The sequence below is a fragment of the Seriola aureovittata genome, chromosome 19 (assembly GCF_021018895.1).
Source record: "Seriola aureovittata isolate HTS-2021-v1 ecotype China chromosome 19, ASM2101889v1, whole genome shotgun sequence".
Lineage (NCBI taxonomy): Eukaryota > Metazoa > Chordata > Actinopteri > Carangiformes > Carangidae > Seriola > Seriola aureovittata.
The window spans coordinates 6046131-6068792 of NC_079382.1; the positions used below are offsets into that span (position 1 = coordinate 6046131).

The following is a 22662-nucleotide window of genomic DNA, read 5'->3' on the forward strand; positions in this document are numbered from 1 at the left end:
ATACTGATGCACTCTGATCCAAGCAAAGGGCCCAACTCAAGTGAATCACTCCCTGATTACCTGAGGATATTGAATCCAAAGAAAGAGGTGGAGGGGGAAGGAAGGGATAAATATGGCGTAGGAGAGCAAGAGAGAAGCAGTGAGACAAAGAGATGATGCATAAAGAGCACATGTAGGTGAGAGCGTGCACACAAACACACACATGGAATCCAGAGAAAAACACAATTTGGGCTTAACGATATGATCAAAGAGATACTGTGAATGAAAGAGATCACATGGTCGGTCGTTTCCATGGTCCTGGGTAGCAGATGGCATCATGCCTGCCTAATGGAGCAAAGCATGATGAACAGTTGAGGACCACACAATACTATCACTACCCAACCACATGGTGAATCACCTCCATGATTCTGTCCACAGAGCGCTCCCTCTCAAGGGCCAACTCATGCTGAGTCACACTCGTTCGGACAATATGGAAAACACATGGAAGACACAACAACACATGATGAAATATGCAGTCTTTACATTAATGCATTTGCCTCTTTAAAGCTGCAATAATCAATATTTTTTTTTTATATGAACAATGAATCAAATGACTGTGTGTAAACTTAAGTGAAAACAGTCACTCATAGTGACCAACTAACCATCGCTCTTTGGTCTTTCAAAATTGTTTAATGCAAAATAAGCAGTGTTGACAAATTAGCGCCTTTGTTGCTAGATTTACTGACTTATCAAACCCCGTTAGCGACTTGTTTTCCAAAAAGCACCCAGTGGCAAATTGTCGCACAAGTGTGAGGTGGGGTTTTGCCTCCGTAAGCATGCCTCCCTATGCTGACGGTACAGCAGCTGACATAAATGAGCTTCTACCTGTCTCTCTGAGTGATCATTTTACAATTAAATATAGCTGAAATCAAAGCACGGCCGTTGCCTTTAACTTATATTTATGGTGATTTTGACAGGCAGTGTCATGGTTATAAAAGCAGTGCAGAGCAGCAGCTTGGAAATGGCTTGGACGTGACTGCCGGTTAACATTAACAATGTCTTAACGGGCTGCATTTCACTCACTATCTCACACTCGTTCCGTTGTCTGACAACAGAAACAGAAAAAACATATAAATAAGTAAAGCACTGCATGTGTGAGCACAGAGAGTAGGAGAGAAGCAGATAAACTGAGAAAGAGCTGAAACCGGCTGACACTAGGCAGAATGCAAATATAACACAGTCTAGCCATATTCTAGGTTTTGACCTAGCCTTGTTGACTGTTTGAATCGTCTTATTGCTGCGCATATGGAGCATGGAGGTCAGTTTTCGATGAAAACAGTTAGTTAAGCAAATGTGAACCCTTGAGAAAAAAGATGAATAGCTGGCTCTGGTCAAGCTTTCAGTAAATACTGATGAATCTGTTTTTATGTTAGACCCAAGCGGAGGTAGACAGTTGTGCCAGCACCAGCATTTTTACAGTCTAGATTACATAGCTAATGAAAACATTTTGCTAAGACGCTAAATTTAACATTATACAATACTACTGGCTAACCTGGCTGAGTGGACAAAAGCTGTATATTAGATTTTATTCTCAACGTGGAGTGTGTCATATTTGCCTACACTGGAGGATGAGTGAGGAGGCTCAGGCCAGGATTTGTTTAGCCCTTGTGTGGGCATTGACTGCATCAACATATAACTTCATCTATAGCACTTGTTCAAACGACATGATCTTCATCCTACTACTTTCTATCAACTAAACCACCAGTGGAGGAGTCAAATATAAACAATTAGGCAAAATACATATACTGTGTATTAAAGTTAATACAATTCTGTATTCATAGATCAATAATTAATTAACCAAGCTAAATACTGATGCAATTACAGGCTTTGGGGAAAAGGCTGCAACGACAGAAATTAAACACGTGGATGCAGGAACAATTCCCTGACAACAACAATTCGGGCTAAGTAACAATGGTAAGAACTTCACCTTACTTTGATGCTGCAGATGCGTTAGCAGTGTTCTATATACAAAGCTATATAAACCTGGCAGGCCTGCATGCAGTACTGGCCCAACTGCTCATTTATGTTTCATGCTGTGTGTTGGACCGGCTACCGTGGCTGTCATGAGCTGCAAATCAACAAATCCTCCGATGTTGCAAAAGCACAATCATAAATACACAAATGGCATGAAATACAACACCAGAAGGAGGAGTATTTCCATCACAGGGCATACGCTGTGCTTTTAAATATTCCTTCTTGCTGCACACCAGGTGGCTTTTAATGTATTTGTTCAGCTATAATACTTTGATGATACAAAGGAGGAGCGTGAGGCAGTTCTTATATTTGTTTTAAAAGGCCCCCCTCCTTTCTGTTGTGTATCACTTTGGCACTTTGTGGGCTAACTCGTAAACTGGGAACAACAGACTTAAAGCAAACAATCAAATGAGCTAATTTTCATAAAAGGAAACACAGAGTGGGTGTTAACGACAATCACATGCACTTTTAGAGTGAAGCCAAAGCTCAGGATATTTGAACTATTTATTCTTGGAGCCTCAGGTAAAAGCGAAGGCATGGCTGGGTCAGCGCTAAAAAATGTATGTCTTTATATACAGTATGTGTCTGCATGTGTAAGAGGGAGAAAAAGACCAAGTGTCATGGCAGCTTGAGGATGGATGAGGGGATGCATTAGCCAATGTGGTAATGACTGGAGGAATGGGAGCCTGAGCCACTCAGTTGAAACATAAAACAATGCGGACAAGGTGACTTTCTCTAAGCCGTCGCCAAAATGCGCTTATGTGCGTGTGTGTGTGTGTGCACGTACACAGCCTCAAAACAGGATGAGTGTATTGTGGTTTGATGGAAGCTAGCTTGGCTAAATGAATAGTATGTTGGAAGGTGCTAGACTGAGGTTGGCAGCATATCACTAGACTTTACTGGCTCTTATCAAAATTGAGTGGGTTGTGATGGAAGTAAAAAAAAAAAAAAACAGGATGAGAGGGTGGAGTACAGCCGGCCTGAGATGAAGTGGCATATGAATGTCCCTATAGCAAACTTAAAAGTATTACGAAGGCTTTTGAAATGCCACAAAAATAAAATATGAACTTCTGTAGCCATGTTTACAATTCCTGGGTTAAAGTAAACTCTCTGATTATACAATATTGTTTTGAGTGTGGAATAAAAAGATAAGGTTTACACATATACATACATCATTCAGCACTGACTTCAGTTCTGTGGTAAGGTCACTACAAAACTAGTCCTGTGCAATCACTCTTTACAGTGTACAAAGCTACGCAGGGAGCTGTGTGTGACAGTCATCACGTCTTGATTTTTTTCTGTGGCTTTCAAACTTTTCATCACATTTCAATGAAGTCATGTTTTGTGTTTTGTCAACTGTGGTTTTGAAGGTCAAGAATGGACTGTAAGGCTCAAGTGTACTTCTGTTGGTTACTGATTACTGGTTACTGTGATCCTGAGTTTACACTAATCTGATGTGCCAAATGAATATGTGAACCAAGATGTTCTCTTTGCACGGCTGAGGAAAACAGAAGATGTATTTTGCTTCTCGAGCTTGTGGCAGAAGTCACAGTGCACTTGTCATTGAGTTTAGTCAAAGTAGCATCTAAACTTTGTGGAATGTTGGTGACAAGGAATTGTTTTAAATAGAGCTAAAGTCAGCTCTATGCTGGAGTGTCGGTGCAAGCACTGATAAATGAAACAGAGGGCACCTCATTGGTTGATATCTGATACAAGCGAGAAACTTCCACCGGTTTCTCAACAGGGTAAAAACACGGAGGATCAATTAATGGTCACAGTGTCAAATGTTGTCATTTTATATGATCCGTCTGTTGAGCACGGGGAACAGCTGGAACAAGGAGCTACATGGACAGCAGTGGCAAGACTTGAGTTTAAGATGCAGGCCTGAATTAAATCCTTACGCCTTCCTGCTGTAACTGTTGCAACTGCACATCACTGCCGCTGTTAACAAAACTACATTTTCAGCTTGCTAAGCTGCAGCAGCCACTGCCAGGTTTGTTTGCCTGTGTCTGCTGGCCGGGGCGGCCGGGGCCGTCTATCCTGTCCCAGTATGAGATGACTTTCTGTTAGAGCAGAAGAGCTGTTGTATCTGTATCTGCCACCACAGCAAACTATGGAGGCTATCAGCTTGGAAGCAAGCAATCATCTGAGGTACTTTAGACCTGTAATTTCACACTTTTATCACAGTCTGGGATCATGACTTTTAATGTTCCCGCGTTAATGTTTTAAAGGTCAGGAACAGTAGTCACAAGACACACAAGACCACATGTATGATCAGATAAATGCGCTGATGATGAAAATATATAGTATAGTTTCAGGTTAAAGCTGTGCTTCATACTGTAGTCCCTGCACAGTGAAAAGGAAAAACATAATGCTCTTTCTGAGACTGCTGCTAAACTGAAGAAATCGATGCAGACTGTTTTTTTTTGGTTTGTTTTTTTACAGCTCTGAAGAGTCGCCAGTCCTCCCTTTATTATCATTACTTGCTACAGAATAAGTAATGGTGAGCAAAATGTAAATAACAGTGCACTTCATATATTTTGCTGGCTCTCCTCACAAGCTCAAAGAGCCAGCAAATGCATTACAAATGTCCCGAAACAAGAACGCTTTTTTTTTTTTTTCCTCATTTCATCATAAGCAAATATTTCTTTCAGACTGCCGCCCATTGGGAGGTGTTTTAGTGGCACTCTCAAGCTGATGCTGCAAATTACATGTGACAGAAGCAATTCTGGGATATTTTCTCACACACAAACTGCAGTAAGTGTTATGAATTAGATTAAGCTAGGGAATATTGAAAGTCTGATATTTCCTCTGCCAGCTCAGCAGCTTTAATTGATAATGCAATTTTATTTTCTTCCCCTTTCGCTTCCTTCCAGGGAAAAGTATGCTGATTATTATTTTAGTCCATATCTTACAACAGCTGCTCTGGCTAAGTAAACATTAAGAAAGCAGTTGCATGTATGACAAGAACACTAAATAATAAAATTTGATGCAAATGCAGATATAATATTGGCAATGAACAACCCACACAGTCGTGCACCTGTTCTCTGTCTGTATTCATTTGAGTCCTTCCTACCTCTCTGAGGCAGCCCATGAAGTTGTTGCTAACTGGGGATCCTGGCAGGTCCGCAGTGCTGGGGCTCCCACCCACGTAGAAGAAATCGTCGGAGCCCAGCATGGTGTAGTCTTCCTGGGTGTAGCCAGTGGTGGTGAGGATCCCGTCGACAGAGATAGTCACCTGTTGGGGGGTAACACATAGCCAAAGCCAAGCCATTACACTCTGGTATTTGATCCATGCTTTGTATAAAGCACACCTCTTTCCTTGGTCTGCATTCGAAATGAGATATTTGAACTTTTCTTTAGGTTCCACACTGTAGGTTCATTTCTCATTTAACCTTTTTTTACAGAATCGTTTTGTACCTTGAAGCGATTGTTTTGGACCAGACAGTGTTTGGATTTTGTTAATGGAATTTTTGCCATAGGATTCACAGGACAGGTAAAGAAAATATGGCACAGGCATATTTTCTTTATCTTTGATGGGAGTAAGAGAATGGATCCTAGGTTTGGTTCTGAAACTTCAGGTTGGGGAAGGGTTAGTACAATGTTCAAACCAAGGACAAATTGATTGCACTTGTCTTAGGTTTCGGGATTTATCTGGTAACTGCAGACACACACATATACAGTACACACGTATGTGAACGCACACAAGCACACAGACGTGCGCACGCACGCCGACAAGCGCACACACATTTGTTCTCGCACCATCAGTCTCACATTCTCACTTCTCTTTCACACATCTACATCTATATATCCACACACATGCAAAACAAAGGGAGGCTTTTCACACCACATCAATGTGCAAACCAAGGTCATCACTGTTAGAAGGCAAATTAAACACACTTAATTGGACATGTAAGGGAGTAAGTGGATCAATGGTGCCATACAAAGCTGGAGCAGGCCACACTGGGTGCAGAGGCTCATGCACAATCAAGACCAAAGCCCATAATCAAACAAACTCTCAGAATAGCTGACGCTGATCTCTGATCAGGTTTAGCTCAGGTGTCATGGTTATAATTTCAATGTCACTGGACCAGACCAATAATCCCAGATCAGTGAGCTTATTCTTAGAAATGTTATGTATATGGGCCCAGGTGTGAGGGTGATCCAGGTTAGCCAAAACACACAAACACCACTTTCACCAGCATGCTACGAAAACACACACAGGGAGGGCAAAGTGAGTGATACAGTGAGAGGTGGAAGATGAGTGAATGGATTAGAGTGTTAGTGGTTATTTTGGGTGATAGGTTTGAGGTTAGATGAGAGGTCAATGAGATGTGGGCATGCCATGCGCCATAGTGAGTTGGAAACAACTGTCAGAGCTCCCGCAATGAAAGTTAAGGGTTGCCATTTATTGGTAGTTTCTCTTTTAGGGCTCGGTGTCGAGGTCACCATCTTTGGGATTGTGGTAAGCTTCTGCCAGTTCTGGACGACAGTCCTCACAAAAAATGGGGACTTTTTGTGTGAAAAAAAATAAAAGAAAAAGTAAGTTGCCCTGACAAAAGGCAAAGAAGTCAATTTTTTTTTTTTTTTTGTTGGAAATCTGCACTAATGTGGAAGAAACAAAGATAAAAAAAGTAAAAGCCAAAGTGAAAAAAAACAGGATGGGGGATTGTGGGGTAAAGAAGGAGGTTGTTGGCAGGTCAGGGAGGAAATTGAGAAGAAGCGAAGAAAGAATTGCCTGGTAATACAAACCCATCTCCTCATTTTTTGATAAGAGTGTCTAGGATGAAACTCAAAGAGAACGAATAAAAGAAGATAGGGGGAGGGGACACACGGCAAACCCAAAAAAAAGACAATAAGAATGATATCTACCAGACAATGTAGTTTGTTTACCATAGCGTGTCCAATGCCTGATTGCTTTCCAGAAAAAGGGGAAGAAAGGAAATCAAAAGAATAGTGAACAAAAAAGGTTGTTAATAAGGATGGACAGAAAACAAAAACCAAAAGCAACGATGAAGAATTAGGATGTTAGTTAGTACATTAGTTGGTTAGATATTGGTTAGTAGTAAAAATGACTCTTTATCATGGATGAGTTAGTGTTGTGGCGAATAAACACTACATGTTTTGTCAGAGATTCGATGCAGTAAAAATGGGCCTTCTTGCCATCCTAGCCAAATTTTCTACATCAGAGTCCTGCAAGAAAAACAAAGAAAGACAAGTACTGTAAGGTGTGGGACTTTCAGATAAAAATTTGTGTAGGATGGCTTCAATCCCAACAAAACCTGTAGTGTTTTTTTCACCCTCAGTCTAACAAAGTGTGTCTTTCAAAGAGGAAAGAAAATGATAGTGAAAGAAACACAGATCTGTAGGAAGAAAGAAAGGAGAAAGCAAGGCAAGCTCTTGGCTCTTAGCTTCTAACCCCCTAAACTGTGTGTTATCCTGTTGGGATTTTCGGCTAGAACTATTTACTAACCTGTGGGGCAAAAGCTTACTGTCAAGGAGGGTCAGGAAATCGGCACTTACTTGTTGTGCTGCTCTGAAAGCAACACTAAGTGCTGTCTCACCTTGGAGACAAACTAAAGGTCGACCAAGACAACGAACAACTCCACATTTTAGAGCTAGCACTGCCTCCACACAGCACTAGGTTCATTATTTTGTGAGTCTCTTTTCTACAGCCTCAACACTAATACAGTCTAGCTCCACCAAACAGCAACACAAGCTCATTTTAAATTACATTAAGGAAAATGGCAAACGGTATCCGTCAAATAACAAATTCTGCTTATGCACAACCAATGCACATCTTTGATGGAAATGTATCTCTGTCTTTAAAAAAAGCACGATGATCATCTGAGCTATAAATACTGCATTAATGGATGGCTCAAAGGCAAACACACTCTGTGCCTGGCTTTAAAGTGAAAGTCTACATTCTGCATAAAGCATAAAAACAGTCTGTTAAAGCAAGGTGATAGCAACAACGCCTGACAGAAGTGTCAACTTAGGTGAGAGTGAAGCAAAGAAGAATAATCAGACAACTTTAATTTGAGGACAAGTCGAGTGTGCTGACACACAGGAGAGAAGAAAACACCCAGCATAACGGCGCCTTTACTGGGCTATCAATCACATGCTGAAGAACTGCTCTGCCCTTTTTACCTGTTCACTTAGAGGAAACAAAAATTGAACAATGAAATTAAATGAGATATAATTCCATGTAAGTATAAAGACGACTGAGAAATTATGAAATCTAATTCAACAATGTTTCTGAACTGTGGCGATGGAATGACAACCAATCAGAACAAGGTGACAATCTTAACGCCAGCTCTCTTTTAAAAGCTCTTGGAAGCAGCTAATCTACAGCGAAAAAAAAAACCAAAACAAAAAAAAAACCAAAAAAAACATCCACCTGTCTTCAAACTCCGTCCATCACTGCTACCCCCGATTACCTGTCTCAGGTTGCGTGTCACTTTGATGTCGTGCCAGGCGTTGTCATTGAATTTTCCATTGACTGGCTCGACGATGGCCTCAAAGGCCCCGGAGCCCAGATTGATGACGAGAGACACGGCCCCATCTTTTAGTGCCAGGTTGACATAGTCGGCGGATTTCCCCGTGTGGAGGAGGAGGCCGTTGCGTTGCCAGGTTTTGAAGGACAGCGTGATCTCGTCGCTGCTGCTCTGGATGGGATTCTGCGACAGGTCGTAGCAGAAGTACTCCGAACCGCGGAAGGTGGCCACGTTCTCCTCCCTCGCTGAAATGACAGAAGAGAAAAAACCCAAATTGTTACTTCAAGGTGTTATGGAGCTACTGAAAGAACATTTGCATCCAGCATATTTAGCAAGTGAGTAGCGCTGTACTAATGATTCACAATGTGTCCTTCAAAATATAGAGTTTTATACATCATGATGACATTTATTCTTACATTTTTATTGTCAAATCTTTTATACATCAGACAAGCTTAGCATCCATGTTGGTGCCTGCATCAATCACGAAGCAGATCCAGTAAATATGAGAACTGCTGCGCGCTGCAGAGAAGGTTACATCAAGCAAACACACACTCTCTCACACACACACACACACACACACACACACACACACAATGCACTGCTCACCATAATTACAGCTATGATAATCCCATCATTCAGTTCAGATCATAAAATCCTATCTGTACGACCGTGGGTTTAGGTTTCGCATACAGCCTCTAGACAGACAGACTACTTATGATGGAACACTATTCCCCGCTAATGGTGCGCATAAATCAAACTTAGACTGATTCTCCAGTTTTATATCACTCCGCCGTTGCAAAGTGACTTCCTGAGCCCATTTTTTTAGATCAACACGGAGAGTAAGGTGAGACAGCCCGAGACAGAAAGTGAGTGCTGCGTCGAGGGAAAATGAAGACTCTACAAGAAGGGAGTGGATCAGAGGAGTTGTGTTTCCTCATGATCTGTGATGAAATAATTGACCCGTCACCTGCCTCCTCTTTAAAAGGTGGCTTGGTAAGCTTGGGTCTGGGAGAATCTGTTAGAAACAAGGTCAGACTCACTGTTAATTACATTTCAAGTTGGACATGGCACAACTACTACGCAAAGATTCATTCTCCAACAATTTAAGGCAGCGTCTTTCAGAAATTGCAACACTCAGAAAACGGCCCCCGCCAACATACCAAACCAGCAAACCGCTGTGGCACTCGGTAACAGCAACTACATCATTACCTGCCAACAATGCCATTTTCAGTGTGTCACTTCATTTCCTCTGCATCCTGCATTTTCTTGTGTGTGCTTACACAGAAAACATGAGAGCCATGAGTGGAAGGAGAAAAAGCACAAGCGGGAAGACCGAAGAGACAGATGAGAAAAAGGAAAGAAAGAGAGAGAGAGAGAGCGAGTACAAGGGCTGCAGGCTGTAAAGCTTCAGACTGTTGTTTTGGATCAGGCTATATGTAAACATGAGGGAGCAGTGTTGTGGAGCTGGCAGAAAGCTGCAGTGGAGGGGGGGGGGGGGGGGGGAATGAGAATAGTGAGAGAGAAACAAAAGGAAAGTGGAGTGAGGCTGCGGGATGATGGGGTGCTGATTCCGGTCATGGAGAAATTCTCCCCTCGGCATCAAACTCATGTCTTTGCGCAACACACAGAGACAAGAGGAAATAGTATGCGAGGCAACAAAGGCCCCGTGAAAGCCCTCATCCATGTGCCAGAGGAATAAATAGAAACCCATTATTACCACTGAGACAGCGCAACACAGAGAAGCAGCAGAATATACATTCGAGAATCAAAAATCCTCTCCATCTCCTCTGATTTCATGCATCTGATCTAAGAAATTACACCGGCATTCATTGTGTGGAGAAGCCTTTCGAATGTATATCCATAAAAAATTGTTCTTGAACAATTGTCTCAGACATCAAACACAAAATGATAGTTCTGTAAGTACTGAAGAAAAACAATAAGTGGCATGGCAGCTCCATCAATTCTGCCAGTGTCATTTTTTCCAAAGAAATACTCTTTCACATGATTAATAAAATATTGATTTATATATCCACAGTGTGGTTACATCAGCGCCTATAATGAAATGGGTTTCTAGCTCCTTGCTCCAGTTAGCTTTATTGTACATCTGGACTAGTAGGGGCCCAAACCCTCGGGGGTCCTCAAGCATGAGAGAAACCTTGAAGCAGTTGGCACTGACCCATGTTCTGTAGAAACTGTAGATGCTATAAAGGCACAGGCGGGCCCTCTGTAACGTCTCTGCCCGGAGGCACCTTGCATATGCCTGATGGCAAATGACAGGCAAATGTAGGTAGAAGGCTGACTGTCTTTGTGAGACTAATTCTTGCTCATAAAAGTAATTGCTTTCATTTTTTCCCCAAAGGAATAATCCAAAACACAGTTTTGATTTAAAAGGCTAAAAACACCAGAAAGGAAGCAGCCGTCGTCTCTACAGTATATCTCAGCTTTGTTTGTGGGCATTCAGCATGGTAATTGTTCAGACCCACTCCTGACAGCTCATCTTGTCTACTCTCACCTGTCCCAAGGTGGTAAGGTCATTGTCATGGCAACTCCCCTCATCTAACCAGCATACTCTAATTAGTTTGTCTATCTGAGGATTCCTGCTCACATCATTATTAAGAGGTGCAAAGAGCAAACATAGCCATTAGTGGCTGTGTACTGAGTGCTGGATGATGCATGAAATAATATATGTTGCAGTTAAAGAGCTTTGACCTGTTGACCAGTGTAATAGAGGTTTTGTCAGTAGTTTCTCTTTTAGCCACACTAAAGCTAGCTCCACAGCTCTAGTCGTAGCAATGTCAGTCAGTCCACCACTTTGCTCCTGACTCTAATATCCCAACTACTGATGGGATTGCTATTAAAATTTTGTGCAGACATTCATGGTTCCCAGAGGATGAATCAAACTGACTTTCGTCATTTTGTACTACTAGGCGTTGTATCTTTTATCGATAAAAACCATCTGGTCTAGTTGAAGATCAATAAATCGTTTTAAAACTGGATCTTGATGGGAAAATAAATAGTCCCCAATGTCCCTCTTTCCTGTTTAACTTGTATTGTCCAATATTATGTCTAATAATTTATCATGTTTTACTTATAAAAGGTTACCCATCTATAGTATGTTGACTATCCCTATATGTATTAATTACAATGATGTAATTACAAAGTTGCTGTGGAGCTGAAAAGACTATCAATAAAACATGGTTCCTATGAATAATAGAGAGAGCAAATTGATATAATGCAATATTTGTGCACCTCAGCAATATTAAACCCGTGGTAAGTGTATACGGATCCATAAAAACCAGGGGAAATGTATTGCCTGTTGAGACATGTCCTGCACAGATCTGTGGCTTTCATATTGATCATATCGCAGGGTCATTTTCCCTTATTTTCGCAATAGTCATCAATATTCCATTTGCGCTCTGCCTGGCCCATGCACAGGGGGCTAGGGTTCGATTTCAAAATCCACTGGAAGCAATTAGCTCCTTCATTACCATCTCCCGTTCTCTTCCGTTCTCCCCCTCCCTGGCCACACTCACCCATGCTGTCTGAGCTCGCTCTCCAGTCTGACCCCACGGGGCCTTCGAGCAGGGAGCGCTGTCACCTTACAGAGCTCCGGTCCACAACCTTCAACCTCCTTAAGATCACGGCAGGATGATAAACTGTCCCTAATCACTATGCGAGGCAAAAGACTTAAAAGACATAAGGGGGAATCAGATGAGTTTAATGATAAGATTAGAAACAGGAGGCATTGTGATTATCGAGGCAAAATACTGACTTTAGCTGGAGATGCTACAGCTGTAAGGCTTCCAAGCCCATAAGCCTCAGTGCACACCGAGGCTAGCTGGGCGCTAGTGCTAGTCCCAGGGAGACTTTTCTCTGGTGAAGTGAACTCAATCTGTGCTGACATCCAACACATCAAATGCATGTTTGCACTACATTTGCAGATAAACAAGCCCGAAGTTCCAGACCTAAACATAGAAAGCTAAGTTGCGCTTTTCGCCATTGATGTTTGTGTGACACCCTCGGGAACTGAAGTCATTCAAGGTTGTGGTGTCATCCCACACAATGCATTTAAATTTAACAAAATCCATGCTTCAACACACCCTCCCTCTCTTATTTTCCATCTTTGCTATTCTCTCTTTCCCCTTTTCCCAAAGTGAAAAATCAGCATCATTTTGCTAATAACAGTTAAATCAGCGTGGTTAGCCTGACACAGCCAAACACGAACAATGTGCTCCACTGCTTCCTGACATGAGGCTAATGCTAACCATGCTACTGCGTAGCTTAAAGCGCAGTGGCGAGCCATCACGTGTCAAATGAATCTGGAGCATCACGGGTGATGTCTCTCTTCAAAGGCAGGCCGCACTGTCAGACAGGCTTTTGCTGAAGGGAGATTTGGTGGAATGTGTTGCATGGCAATTTAACTGGCCAATTATGACCAATGTACTGCAGCAACAATCACATTCAACCCAGGATACAAAAGAGAAAATTGTGTACGTAGGGTTTCTCAGGGATTTATTTTCCTGTCAAAAAATATATATATAACCGACGCTGAATTTGTCCTCTTCATGACAACTTTCAAGATGTCGCATGACATATCTAAGAGGTTGAAGCGAATTGTCACCCCTGACACTTTCTTTTCTTATCTTGTGTTTCACGTAACCTTGTGAAGCCACGGCGGACGACCTGTCTGAGACTGCCTTAGATGTCTGCACACACAGACTGAGGAGGGAAGAGCGACAAAGACAGAGACAAAGAGAGAGATGAACGTAAACAGAAGTGACACCGAGGAAGCAAAAGAGTCTAGAACAAAAGGAAGCCAGAGATGGAAGCAGAGACCGCGAGGGAGAAAGAGAAAGAAAAGCAGAGAGAGTTTGGGAGAAAGAAGAGAGGCGGCGAGAGACGGAGCAGGAGAGCGAGAGTGGCAGATGGGGGGAAAGAGAGACAGGGGCACTTCCAATGGCTCTCCAGAGAAACAAAGTGACACTGTGTGTTAAGACTAGCGGTGAAGAGCGGTCCCTGTGGCATTAGTATAGCTTATTACTACACCTGATAACACAGCACACCCACCAAATCCCGCTCTTGGTTCCTCGCCCTTCACCTCCCTCAAAGTATCACTGCAAATCCAACACTTTTCTCATAGTATTCTTACGCTCAGAAGATCATTTCTGCAACAGTACAATCCCCAGTGAAAGAAATTAGTGTCTAAGAATTGTGATTTCAAAGATTTTTGAAAGACCGCCTGCTGAAAAACATTGCATTGCGATGTTCATATTCCATCATTACTCAAAGTACTGGCTTTTTTACTGCAATATTTATAAAGCACATAAATAAAGTAAACCCTTCTCAACTTCAAAATGTTCAAGCAGTAGAAACTCCTGCGGGGAAAAGGGAGGCAGACTTGAATGCACCATCCTCACTGGGACAGAGTATGATTCATTATAGGAGATGGGCTGTACAAGGAAGAGAAGCAGGGTGGTCAGCTTCTACAATCTATGAGACAATTAGTCTACACTTTGATAATCCTCAGTGGGACGGTAATTTTATTATCAGACCTGCAGAGAGAGCAGGTCAACAGGTTGACATGTTCTCCTATTGGCTGCTGATGTGCAAAGGCTAAACCCTGAGACCTTGTTGGAGGGACTCAGGGGAAAATAAGGTTTCGGCTATGTTTTTTTCCTGATGCGCTCTTTTAATGTCTACTCTGAGATGATGACTCTCTTTATAGAAGTTTTATTGAATCAGTATTAATGTTTTGCATATTTGACTTATTTACTTGTTTGACTTTTGCACTTTGACCTTGATTAATGAACTCTTACATATCACTATGGCCATCATGTCATACTGTGTGTTTATGTCAATAAGTTTAAGTTTGTATATCCTGGCTGCAAATCAATTTTCATGTAAGGGACAATGAAGATAATTTGAACTGAGTCAAACATTTGAAAATGGACTGTCTTGAAAGTTAGTACAGATTTTCATTATCTTCAGTGGATGAGTTCCACTCATTTTGAGGATAGGTTTTTCTTGGTGCCACCTCTGTATCTATATGAGGCCGCAATTTCTATTTGTCAGACATTTTGTTTCTTGATGAGGTAGAGTGCATTACATTTGCTTTGGATATTCATTGTCCTCAGATGATGAATCTATTTATTTTGAAGATCCCCTGACCTTTTTGTTTAGCAGTACCGTCTGATGACTCAACATTTTACACAAGGTACCTAAATCATGCTGGGTGGATAAGCAATGTTTTTTAGATAATGTTTTTAGCAGCATTTCCAGGCCAAAACATGTAAGACTTGCATACCGTTTTCATGCTCGTGAGTGGATCAGCCATTAATTAGTAGATATTTTAGCTCGACTTTTTAAGACTCTTTCACAATCACACCCTAAAGTAGCATGAGCATGTAAAAATGATCGGCAACTCTGCAGTTTCCTTTAACTCTACGGAGCATTTTAGCATCTTCCAATTCATTGTTTTGGTTTTAGTGTTTTGGTTCACTCTCACTGCTCTCATCAATCTTGTTTTCAGTTTTCAGCCGGAGAAAATGATCTGATAATGAGCTGTAAAACTTTGGAAAGGTAAATGTAATTTTAAAATGCATCTGCATTAATGTGGACATGGCCCAAGGCTCCCCTCTGGACACTGGCTGTGACAAGCTAGTCACTGTCACCTTCAGTGTGTTTTTCAGCGTGATTGGATGTGTGTGTATGTGTCACTGAAGCTCCTTATTGGCTGCTGATGGTGGAGTCTCCATGGAGTGAGTGATGAGGTTTGGACTGACAGCAGAGGGGGGGGTGCGAATGGTGGGAGTGAACAATGGAGGGATGGAGGGTGTCTGACGAATGGGGGCAGGTGCCTGAGGACCAATCCCATCAACTGAGGCAATTGTGCGGAGCGAATACTAGAGTGTGGAGGTAGGGGTTGAGGATGAGTTTGCAAAGGAGAGAGAGACAGAGTAAGGCAGAGATGTGGTGACTGCACTCCCAATACTAATACTGGACAATTAAGTTTAAGTGAAGTGATGTTTGAAAACACACAGGGGAGAGAGGGACTGAAGCAGGACGTCTCAGACGAGTCTTTTACTGATCCTCTCAAAGCTCTAGGTACAAGGGAAAGTTAGGAGAGCTGTTCAAAGATGTCCAGAGACCTGAAACTTGCTTGAAATACAGTATGTAATCCATCACTGTGTGCATTTAAGGCCAGATTTGTCCGTGAAAACCTTTCTATTTGCTCCCGCAATCTGCATGTAATTAGCATCTGATTTACGAAAGCAGCAGCCAATTATGCAATCAGTAGTGGGACTGCTCTCTACATTTATTCCGTGAGTGAAAGAGGGCTCAAAAGGCTCAGTAATGGGAACTGTGAAACATCACCCAGCCCAAAGATGAGCTAAAAATGTTGTGATGTTGAAAAAGAAATGCTAAAGACATTTCAAAACATGTAGTCAGGCTGCAGTTACAAGTCATTAAGATTTCAAAGATTCACTGGTTTACTTGTCACATTCTTACTCAGTGTGTGCAGCGAAATTCAGCGTGACATACTCCTGAGGCTGTGCTAAAAGGCTGGAGCTCAATAAAGAATAGTAAACAAAATACCTGTAAAAATAAGAAGAAAAGGAAATACAGAATGTATATATTTAAGATTAAAAAAAAAAAAATGCATTATATTATCAAAATAAAGTGTCACCATCCTCCTGTTTTTACACATATTTTGAGTTTGCACATAAAAAAGTGGAAATAAAAAAACAAAACATAAAAAAAACAAATCTTAGAATATTGCAACAGTTTTTTTTTTGGTTGGTGTATCAATGAAAGCAACTCCGATGGAAACAGACTTAAGGAATAAATCTTGACGTACATGAAGCATGTGACTTGAAATGACTGAGGCTCAATATTTCTTCCAGAATTTTCTCAATAAAAGTCTTGCAGGCTTCCCTCTACGGGGAGGCTTTTAATGTGGTGTGTATGAGTACGGCAAACAAGAAACCATTGGAACGAATATGCAAACTATTAATTACTCCTGTTAGAAAAGAGAAACTCAGCAGCAGAATGGCGAGTATAACATGAATCATTTGTTATTAGTGACCGGCCTCTTTTGTTTGTTCGTTTGTTTTGTGCTATTTGAAAACCAGCTTTGCATGAAAATCAACAGAATAAGGAAAAAATGTTTTACTGTATGCATTGCATGTAAAAATAGAAACAATACAAATGTAAATTACTAATTAACACTGCAATTGCCATAATGCACTCAGTGAACCTTTGCTGTTTGATTAGTAGAAAACATGTGATAAGCTAAATTATTGTTGTTGCTTATGTTGTTTTTCTTTGCCTTATTTTTTCTTTGTCTTTTTATTTTTTACCTAGTTCCATTATTTTTTGGTTATTCTGCTGTCAAGAAATGTGAGTTAATTATCCTTTATCTTTCCCAATACACTAATGTAGCAGGTTTTTATCATGTTTTTTAGGTAGAGAACTTTCCACACAGAACTGACCCTGGAGAATTGTGGGAAACTGCATAGAAACCAGCAACACATGCAGTCACGTGTGCTCCCATTATTTGACTGACTAAGTATTGGCCTTTTTTTTTCTGAGATGTACAGTAAGAGAAGATAGGAAATGATGAAGTTCATATTCTTCATTTGGATCACTTAGTTTGCTCAGCAACAGGGGGTCAAGCATCATGATTAAAATTTAAAACACAGAAAAAACTTCTCTTTTTAGCAGCTGCTTATATGAAGAATCCATCATGACTGCAGGAAGAAGGAAGATCTGAAGCATGTCCATGGGCAAATGTGCAACATGCATTTAACACAGAAACACTGTTCAGCTTGAGAAAACATCCTGACGCAGCTCAAGACTTTACATCTTGATGGTTCTTTACTTGTCCGCTTTTTATCTCCATGTGTGCGTTTATACTGTCACATACTGACTGAATTACTGTACACCACGGGCACAGCATTCATGAATCCTTGAGTAGTTTCCCTTTTTTAAATGGCTGTAACTATGGATTACAATATTATGGAGTCATCCAAAGTCTGTATTATTTCCGTCAACAATCAAAGGATCTTTGACAGTGTGTCTCCTGAACGCTGGCTATTGCGTCAGCCTGACAGCTGCCATCCCGCGCCGAAATGGGAATTGACAGCAGTGAGCATTGTATCAGTTTCACATTCTCCACCTTTCTGCAGAGCAGTGCCTTGATGGACTCGCATCACTCAGCATCTGTGTGGGTTTGTTGAGTTATTTGTTTTCGTCCCTCTGTCTGACACATTATGTGTTTTACCATAAAATTTGCTTTTCTGTTTGCGATCCAAATCATTTAATTACTTTAAGCTACAGAGAATGGATGTGTTTGTGTATTGTACTGGACTACCTATCTAATTTAGTGTGAGCATTCATCACTGACTAGTAAACAATCCGTCAATAATCTGAATGGTTTGTATGTACGTGTGTGCAAGTATGCATGTATAAACAAGCATTTTTGTGCATTTTGCGTATACACGTGTGTGTGTGTGTGTTTGCTATTGTGTTTGAGTGGACGCTTGCTCCATGGATCAGGGCTGTGGGAAAGGCGAGGCCTTCCCTGGAGCCTGTCAGTCATCCAGAGTGGCGTTGCCTTATTGGCTATTATCTCTCCTGTCAGAAGCCCGGCTGTGCCTCCACCCCACAACATCAGTCTCTGTCAGTTCGCACACTGCCTGTGGATAGAGACATGGAGCATGAAGCTGCATGTTACTGTTATCATTATTTTTAGTGGCGTATCCCGTTTCAGTCCAAGACTCCATCAACAAATGGCTAATGAAAATGAAAATATCTGTATTTGTTTAATGAGAGGACCACTTACGCTGAGAGCTATTTCAAGTCATTTTCAAGTCCGGCCTTATTTTTGACCATTGATGTGTCCAGCACTTCATCACCTACTTAGCTATGGAGCTTGATGTAGCTTCAGTATGCTATGTTGCTGCTCTCTGCCCACACATGCCGGAGGACCAACAGCAAAAAAAGCAATTGACACATCCTTTTAAGTAAAGTCAAACTGCAGTAACACATGTATCATAGAATACCTGACACTTTTTTATTCTATACTGTAAACACACATCTTTATCATTTGCACACAGCATATAATATTCACGTTCGCATATCGTCATATTTCATTCTACCCCAGACAGCGACCACTTCCTATGCATTTTTTAAATCAAGTATGTTTTTTTTTTTTTCTTTTCTTATGTAAGACTGACTGTATAAGAGATTAATTGTGCATTTAATATTATGGATTTCATGGGTTCCCTGGTTTGTTTACGGCTTATGGTGACACAGTTTCTAAATTTGTAATGCCACATGGGAGATATGAGAGCCAATATAAAATTCACATTTGTAATTACCACTGCGAGGTTGATGTGAAGGGTTTTCATTTCCTACTTACAGGAGATCTGAACTGTGTTGAAGTTTATGTATTGAGGTTAACAACTGCAGTTAAAATAAAATTACAAATAAAATGTTTATTAAAATAACAAAAGTGATACCACAATATATTTTTTCAAGAACAAGTCTTTTGGTAGATTTCATTGTGTGTGAATTACAGTAACTGCTCAGACCTTTGGCTAACTAAACTTATATCCAGCTGCACAGTGATACTATTTTAAAGAAAATCAACTGTAATCATGTTTAAAATTGGTAAAATTGGCAACCTAATTCTACCTTTTTATTTTTCTACACAATAATACTGTAGATTTTTTGTGGATGCTCCATTCTAAGGCCCAGAAATAATAGAAATTACACTATGAAACTACAGAAAATACACTTTTTTTAACATTTATTTTGAAAATGACATGCTGCAAAGTTCTAAGGCTGCATTTGAGTTACAAGTTGTGGGTTTTAGCCAACTGAGCCAGATGGCATGTTTCTCTCTCGCTCTTTTTTTTTCTTTTTACAGTTTTTAAATATTATTACATTATTAAGATTTTTTTGACCTTGCTTGAAATAATGCAACACGATTCCAAGCAGAAATCATGAACTAATGAGAGCGAGTGAGAGTCAAAGTCCCTCTCCTCCACTTGAAACAGATTAGCACACATTCCTAGTCGAAGCTGAGGCCATCTAATATTTATTACCTCTATAACTTACTCTCCTGTGTACTGGCAGAACATTTAGCTGCGTGCAGGGAGGCAAGGGGTTAAAAGGGGAACAGCGGTGCCATAAAAGGGACAATGAAATAAACATGACTCACCGTGAAAGAGCCCTTAAAGCCAATATAATCTAGATGGCGAGGTGGTGGGTGCGGGGAGAGTAGGGTGCCAAAGGCTGTTAACAACAAGCACCCCCCACCCCCACCCCCACCCCCCAGGCTTGAACTATGACCTCATCTCAACAGCCAATCACATGGAGTGCTGTTTTAAGATGGAGGTGAACAGCAGTTTGGTTACATTATCATCTACTTAAATATTGTGTAAATCAGTTCATGGTGCAGTGACAGAAAGAGTACCCCTTCTCTTATTCAAATGTACATCTCCCCATTGACTTGACTGGTTAAACTGGTCTCAGGACCGCACTAGATGGAGGGACTGAGTACAATAATTATTTCTTGGATAGCAAGAGAGAGTCAGGGATAAAGCTGCATACAACTCAGGGAAACATATTCAACACTGAGCTTAGCAAAATGAAGAAAAAAAAAACGCTGTAGCTTTAAATCCAGCTAGAACCAGTTGTAGCCTGTAGCCAAAACAATATGTGACTCTCACTCTGTGCGTGTGAGAGTGCGTGCGCGTGTGTTAAGAGTGTGTGCAGGCATTTGCAACGATGTGCTCCTTCAAAAGATAAGAGTAACGATGGATTACTCTCACCTTTCTCTTGCTTTCTCCTTTTAAGCTTTAACTGCAGGGCTGATTGCAAACTTTACACATGCAAATAAACAAGGTGTGATGCCGGGATCATAAAGGAGTATCTACACAGTCTACGCCTCAGTACACAAACACATAAATAAGAGGATACACACAAACACAAACGTCAGTGGGTGAACGGTAATCTCAGCATATGCTGGCGACAAACAGCCACACTAATCACACAGTTCAAACAAGCACACACTCAACATGCACATCCTCCATCACGTGGCAGAAACACTGATTCTAGAGGCCGGGCCTGTATGCCTTTTTTTTTCTTCTACTTTTTCACTCTGGATTATGCTCTCTTCACCTCTCCCTTTCATTCTAACCCTTTCCCTCTGTTCCTTCGCCACATACGTTTTCTTGAAAAGTCTGCACAGAGCTTCAGGCGAGCGGGAGGGGGGTATTTAAGCCTCCTCGCTTCCAAAGCTTGGTTTGGTTAAACCAAACTCAGCAGCTCCAGCATTCCCAAGACCTCCTCTCAGCTTTCTAAAATTAGCAGGAAGGATCCACTGCCTCCCCCGGGGAGGAGCAGGGATTGACTCACATGTCTGCAGTCTCATGGAATCATCTGAACCATCACGCTTCCCTCCTGCGAAGTAAGATCTGTACTGCATATGTTATGTGTGTAAGCCTTTGTGTGTGTGTGTATGTGTGTGTGTGTGTTTTTTTTTTTTCTTTTCCCTGCACAAACTCAGCCACTGTGTGCATGCCAGGATCATGCATGTTTAAAAACCTTAAAATAAGTGAATATGCGTGGGTGTGTTTTATGAAAAACAAATGCCAGCTGCTTTCCAAATCCTGTTTTCTGCAATCAAATCCACTGATCCTGACATGCTGAGGTAAGTACAGAATTACTATCATTGAGGAAAGTGGTATTTACTATTTGTGGAGCAAGGTCTGCCCACAGTTTCTATAACTATGCTAATCCAAGCTTGTTAGAGCAGCACGGCTGACTGTTCGTCTGGCAAATGGGAATGCAATGTTTTTTGTTTTTTTTCCTTGCAGCATGGATGTGCATACACCTACATACAACATGTAGGATGATGCCCAGGACAAATATCATGATATCCACTTAGCAAAGGTGTCTTCAGCAAGAACTACGTGACTTAATACGATATTAATGGTGTCGGTTTCTCCCTTACTGACAGAAGTACATCACCAAGGTGAAAAAAGCAAAGGTGTGAGATACTTGAACACAAAATCAAAAATGCACGCTAAAAATCCAAAAAGTTAGGTAGGTACATTAACGTGAAATTACATACACACACTAACATTCACACACACACACACACACACACACACACACACACACACACACACACACACACACACACACACACACACACACACACACACACACACACACACACACACACACACACACACACACACACACACACACACAGGCGAGCTGCTGTCTAGCTTGGAAGTCAATAACATTATCCCCTCTCCATCTCTGCGACGGTTATTAGTCTGTAGATCCAAATGGGTCTCTTCAATGACACTCTGGAGATGAAGGGATAAATCAGCACTCTGAAAGGATGAGTACGTGCGGAGAGAAGCGACAGAGAACAGGAGTGATAATAAGAATCACGAAGAGAGAGGAAGAAAGAAGAACACTCTCCCCGCATGGATTCCGATGTATACAGACAATTAAGTCAAGGTGGTATGACTTTATATTTTTTCTAAAGTGCAGATGATGTGAGGACAGGTTTTACTGAACGCATGGACTGATGTTCAGCTTCACAAATCTGCCTCTCTCTGAGTGCCATCCTCCTCTCCCCCTCCCTCCCTCCCTCCCTCCTCTGTCACAGTCACTCTCCATCTTCCTCCCTTTTGCTTTATCAAATAGAGAAAAAGGTGCTTTATTAGGTCTGGTACTCTAAAAGCATCCCCTTTGTCGTGCCCCCCCACCCCACCCCACCCCCCACCGCCCGCCACCAACCCTCCTCTCCATTTCACCCTGCTCTCTCTCCCTCGGGACCCTTCAAAATACAAGGAGAGCGGAACAAACGCCAGGAGGCTCACTGCTGGTTGGATAACACACAAGTGAACACCTCATGGACTTGTGTGCCCTATTTTCATTGTGCTAAGGACGTTGCATCAACAAATTTAGGTTGGTTCCAGAAATTTATGCAACTGATGAGTCATTTTATTGCTCTGTGTCAGAATGCACCCAAAAAAGGAACATAACCCAATTACTATTGAATATTTTTGTCATTTATATGATCATAAAGTTTCCTGAATTACCATATCATAATGTTTTAAGA

General features: G+C 41.4%; 1 protein-coding gene across 8 annotated transcripts in view; it reads right to left on the reverse strand.

Moving 5' to 3' along the window:
- LOC130187347 (neurexin-3b) overlaps positions 1-22662 on the reverse strand; it is a 283686-nt gene that overhangs the window by 205156 nt on the left and 55868 nt on the right. For 7 of the 8 annotated variants that reach the window (XR_008830443.1, XR_008830442.1, XM_056404859.1 and 4 more), the window contains exons 5-7: positions 8454-8755; positions 6886-6930; positions 5090-5251 (exon numbers count right to left, since the gene is read on the reverse strand). Coding sequence is in view for 6 of the 8 variants with exons in the window: in XM_056404859.1 (XP_056260834.1) it covers positions 5090-5251; positions 6886-6930; positions 8454-8755 (509 nt within the window). In the remaining 2 variants the exon portion in view is untranslated. The remainder of the gene's footprint in view (positions 1-5089; positions 5252-6885; positions 6931-8453; positions 8756-22662) is intronic. The other variant, XM_056404857.1, reaches the window with a different exon arrangement.